Source organism: Arachis ipaensis, chromosome B07 (assembly GCF_000816755.2).
Source record: "Arachis ipaensis cultivar K30076 chromosome B07, Araip1.1, whole genome shotgun sequence".
NCBI classification, from domain to species: domain Eukaryota; kingdom Viridiplantae; phylum Streptophyta; class Magnoliopsida; order Fabales; family Fabaceae; genus Arachis; species Arachis ipaensis.
Genome location: NC_029791.2, coordinates 106,886,280 through 106,891,884, shown reverse-complemented (window position 1 = coordinate 106,891,884; position 5,605 = coordinate 106,886,280). Strand labels below are relative to the sequence as shown.

At 33.9% G+C, this 5,605-nt stretch overlaps 1 protein-coding gene across 1 annotated transcript; it reads left to right on the top strand.

Annotated features, from left to right (window-relative positions):
• LOC107608195 lies at positions 413-1,423 on the top strand. Its single transcript, XM_016310062.2, has 3 exons — positions 413-720; positions 831-1,008; positions 1,095-1,423. Exons 1-3 carry the CDS (start codon positions 669-671, stop codon positions 1,216-1,218), a joined length of 354 nt encoding a protein of 117 aa, XP_016165548.1. The 5' UTR covers positions 413-668; the 3' UTR covers positions 1,219-1,423.

The window sequence follows — 5,605 nt, the reverse complement described above, 5'->3', positions numbered from 1 at the left end:
TAACCATTAATAGTTCTCAAACTATTATTTTTTTCTAAAACGAGAAAATTGATCCTCTCAATTTATTTTAATAATTGAAAGGAAGGAAAAGTATATGGAACCAAAATATAACCAGTCAAAAAGTAAACAAAATCGTTTAATTAAAATCACTTTTTAAATAATATGTTTGAAAACCGTTTCTGAGATCATAGAGCACAAACCAAAACCCGATTTTTTATAAAATCCAAACATATTTTAGCTTATTTTTGGCTGATATGACTGTTCTTGATATGCTATTTTGCCACTGAATCACATGCCTCAGCCGATGCGTTGTATTTGAGTCTGTGTGCTGCCAGCCTCTGTTTTAAACCCAAAATACATCGAATTATTTATTATTCATGATTGGCATGATTCCAAGTAACAATAACACTTATCGTTATCCTAGTAGTACTAGGTAGGATCAGCATCATCAGCATACGATGTGAGTATCCAAAAACTTTTGAAGGTGACTCACCCTCTCCACTCGTCATCACCATCATCATCGGTTAAGATTTGCTAAAGGGATAAGAACAAAGAAGAAAATCCACGAGGACGTTCCGCTAAATATAAAAAGCATTCTGTTACTAGTGTGATTTATCGAGTTTTCTGTTATCATCACACACATTACAATTACAAGGACATTAGCAACAATGGGTTCTCTTATGGCAGGATGGAACTCTCCCACCTTGGACCCTAAGTTAGGTAGGTAATATCAAGTCATAATAATAAGATAGTAGTCCTTGTTTAATTTCTTAGGTTTAATTTTTCCAACTATGTTTTGACTTCTGATCATAATGTTTTCATTGATGCAGAGACACGTAGGAGGAATAAATCGCTGACGAAAGAAGAAATCGCTGCGTTTTGGAGAACAAAAAAGAAGATAGAGGAAGAACATGTCCAGTCTGTTCTTAGGGTGAAGGAGTCCATAGATAAGGATGATGTAACAAGCTTGGACTTGGAACACCATATCAACAAAATTGACTCTGGCTGGTATATTATATGTTTAACTTAATAATCAATTGCCCGCATAATAATAATATGGTATGAAATTCATGTATTTTGGAAAATGATTGCAGGTGGACCAAGAGCAGCTGGGCATTTCTGAATGAACCACCAGAAACGGAACCTACCTCCAAGAATAAGTATGCGTCGCAGTTTCACGTGGCCAACTTGGGATCATCAAGTGGAATTAGTGCTTGATATATAAACTATACTTTATTTCCATACAAATACTAGTATTGTATAGAGTTATGCCTCATGTTTTGGTTCCTGTTTGGCGAGTAATCATGCCGCCGAACAACTCTGTTTTCATGGTTCTTTTTCAAGTTTCAACTTTGAACTTTTGTTGAAGTGTTCCAATGTAAATGTTCCATAATGCAAAATTCCAAAATTGCCAAAGAGAGAATATTCAATCGATAATTAATAAATTAATAAATACTAACTAAGGTAAGTTATAGCTGTTTTTTTATTGATTTTCTTTGGTTACCAAACATGTCATTATTGGGTTGACATTAACAGTCCCGGTTGACATTAACAGTCCCATACTCCTGATCTTCCTATTCCACTTCGCATTTGCATTGGTTTTTTTTTTTTTTTTGGGCCTTAAAATTTGCATTGGTTCTTAACCATTACTTAACACTTTTTTTGTATCAATTATAAATAAAATTAATTAGCTAGTGGACTGTTTTGTCTATTAATTCGGGCTGGCCCAAGACCAAACGTAAATGACCCAAAGCAATTGTACATGCGAATGCGAGTTTTACATAGAGATATACAAAAACAAAAGATACCTAAATGTAAGATTTATTTTAAATAAATAAAATAAATATTTTAGTTACGAATATACGTTAATTTGAGAATATTTACAAATTTTCATTAAGTAACTTATCTTGTTTATACTATAAATGACATAAATATGGTCATATCTTGTTTATACAACGTATCACGTTTACAATCTTGATATGACACGAGCTTTATCTCATGTAAACGAGAAAAGTTCAAAGAACGACTATAAATGAAAGTCATTCGTAGTGTCCCTGACTCCACATTTTTCTCATATATTTTTTATTTTTCTCTTTCTTGTACTGTTTTGTTAATATTTATTAGTTTTTTGGACGTTGTGGCACGCAACGTACGGGATTCTAACATCAATCTCGCACTAGTTGACACATTGCGGGAGCTATCGACTTTAAGGTTAGTGTTATCTTTATTATTTAAATTAATAAGTGTATATGATTTTATTTTAAGAACTTTATAGAGTTAGTATTTTAACACATAAATAGACCGGATGATATTGAGGTAACACAGTTTAGGTTAGTTAACAAGTTAGTAACATAAGTTAAGTTTATAGTTTACTCATACTGAAAGTTAGATAACTAATTATTTTGATTTGATTAGTTAATTAAATATTTTTGTTAGTTAATATTTTTTTTAAATTTGAAGAGAATTTTAAGTAGAGATATTCTCCACATCTAAGCAATTTTGGCATCCAAGTCACCAAAAAAAAAAATTTTGGCATCCAAGTTCATCCAAGCAATTTTAGGTTACGCGCTTTTTCCATTTTCTTCTTTCCTCACGCCTTTTTCCATTTTCTTCTTTCCTCACGCTTCTTCCCTTCTTCTCACGCTTGTTTACACATGGGGCGTTTTCTTCTTCTTCGCCTTCTTCTTTCCGTTCCTCCTCCTCCTCATTCTCCTCCTTTTTTTTCGCTTCTTCACGTGTTTTCTCCTTATTGTCATTCTTTTGTTGTTGTTGCTACTGTATTTTTTTGTCTTTTCCTCCTTCTCTTCCTAGTGAAGAAGCGGTTGAAGGTGAGAAGGAAGAGTTTTGAATTGTGTAGAACAAAAATGAACCGAACATGTTATTATGGTGAAACAATTATACAGTACTAAATGAATGGAACATTATCCATTATATAAATTCAAATTCGAACAGTTTTCTGCATAATGAACCGAAATACGTACTCATAGTGAAACAATTGTATAATAATGAATGAACGAAACATAATCCATTATATAAAATCAAATTCAAACAGCTTTCTACATTCAAACAGCTTTCTGCATAATGATCTAAACACGTACTTATGGTGAAACAATTGTATAGTACTGAATAAACGAAACATAATCCATTATATAAAATCAAATTCGAAACACCTCTGTCTATAATTTAGAGATTATCAATTCAATTCAAATTCAGAACACCTGTATCCATTCAATTCAATTCAATTTAGCAATTGCATTCCATTCAATTCGATTAAAAAAATAATTCATTAGCGAAATGTTGTTGTTGTTGGTGATAACGATAACGAAGGAGGAGGAGGAGGAGGAGGAGGAGGAGGAGATAAAGCGCGTGTAATGACGCTCTTTTAATGAGAGTGATTTTTGTTAGTGTTGGATCTATTTAGATAAAACTTTGATGAAAAAAAATATTTTGATGTGTAGCATAACCCTTTTAAGTATTGGTTTTATATCCTATTTACTATGTTGTGATGTTTATCTGAGCTGCATTTTAAACTTGTTAGAATAAATTTGGATATGCTACATAACTTAGTTTGGAATCGAATCTTTATAAAAAAAAATTTCTTTTAAATAGAGGCCTCGCCACTACTACCTAAATAGGTTAAACTAACATTTGGAGCCTACTTTACTTAACGGGACGAGACGGGACCAACTACCTACTTTGCGACTTCTAATTATTTTAGAACAATAAAAAAATTTTATTAAAAAATTTGTTAAATACAGAAATTAATTTTATGAAATTTTATTTGTAATTTGCAAAACCTCCCTCTTCCCTAAAATTCTTCCAATATATAATAAGATTATTAGACCAATTTTAACCACAATTATAACTTTTTTTTTATCCTTATCATTATAAATTATACTAGTACTCTTTCGTTTTATTATATAACTATATCTTATCACCATCTTCTCTACTACCATCATCATCATTTCTTTATCTCATTTTTTGTTCGATTTTTTTTTTTAATGTTCATACTATAAATTTTTTTTTGTGGCATAATTTTTAACAACAATTTTTCTCCACTTAACTATCAGTAGTAAAAGAATCTTTTAAAAATAAATTTATTAATAGTTTGTAGTGGTTGAACTTCTATAAATTACAAATAAAACTCTTGCATAATTAATTTTAGTTACTATTTGATTGAGTTTTTAATAGAGAATTCGTACATATTGTCCCAAAATAATAAGGTTAAAGCCACAATATCTTTTTTTTTTTTTGTAAGAGTTTGTGTGTTTTCATGAAAATAGATAAGAGTCGAATTTGATCTTTACTCTAAAATGAGGAATAGGAAGATTTTAAGCATAAATGACAAAGTTAAAATCTAAGAAAACATTTAGTTTTTTTATATTGAATATGCCTAAAATAGAAGACATACATAAAAATATAAAAATAAAAAAAATTATTGTAAAGAACCATTAACAAGATTAGTTATTAAGAATAAGTGTTTATACTAACTGTTCATACCCTGGCCCAATAAATAGGGCCCAGGATCTAAGCAAAGAAGCCTAAACCCAAAGGGTTGGCTCTCCCCCAGTACCAGCCTTCATCCCAAGAAGTCGGTACTGAACACGACCTGCTCCAAAGAAGTCGGATACGAGGGTTAGCTGGCAGATAACACTCATTCGAATGAGTAACTGCCCCTAGAAACTCTCTAACCACTTCATAGAGCCATATCTTAACCTCCCTAAGATATGGGAACGGTTATCCACCTAAAAAGGTGGCACTACTTCAGCGGTGGTTATTGGTTCACCACTATAAATACACTGACACCATTCAGGTATCTCTAAGTCCCAATACACTCTAACCTGCTCGCACTCTTGCTAACTTAGGCATCGGAGTGTCTTTGCAGGTACCACCCCCCATTCTTTCACACGTATAAGTCGGACGGAGGAACACCGAGTAACAGATCCCCTCGAAAGCCACCTCCTTCCTACGTTTGGGCCAACCAACGCTATCTAGCCCATTAATCTCCGGTTACCCACTGTAACATTGGCGCCGTTACCGGGGAACCAAGAGATCAACCAGTGATGGCGGATAGATCCCCTGAAGAGGGTCATGTGGAGACAGATTCTGAACAAGAGAATCTGAACACTGGAAACAATGAGGCAGACCAGACCCTTCACCAGGAAGCCAATGATCAACACAGGGAAGGCACCTCCGGAATCAAAAACCCGAAGGTAAATTCTTCAGAGGGGCGCGAATCAGAAAAAGAAAGACCATCCCACGCAAATGAGCTCATGGGATTAGTCCACAGTCGCCTCGAGCAGCTAGAACAGGAACGGGAACGACAAAAGGAAACCGAAAAGAACCTAAAAGAGGAGATGGAGCGACGAAAAGAGTTAGAAAGAAAACTCTTAAAGGTAGAATCCTCCCTCAAAGGTCAGAACTCCCACGACGGTAGAGAAGATTCGCCCTTAGGGGAGGAAGATCCTTTTAGTGAGGACATAATGAGGGCAAAAGTTCCGAGAAACTTTAGAAGCCCCGATATGGACCTCTACGACGGAACCACTGATCCAAAGCATCATCTGAGCAACTTTAAAAGTCGGATGTATCTGGCTGACGCTTCTGA

What these genes read in the sequence shown, in the direction of transcription:
- LOC107608195 (XM_016310062.2), top strand. Translation starts at nt 669, where the DNA reads ATGGGTTCTCTTATGGCAGGATGGAACTCTCCCACCTTGGACCCTAAG. An exon ending in CACCTTGGACCCTAAGTTAG is followed by an intron (nt 721 to 830) that starts GTAGGTAATATC and finishes TCATTGATGCAG; the next exon opens with AGACACGTAGGAGGAATAAA. An exon ending in AACAAAATTGACTCTGGCTG is followed by an intron (nt 1,009 to 1,094) that starts GTATATTATATG and finishes AAATGATTGCAG; the next exon opens with GTGGACCAAGAGCAGCTGGG.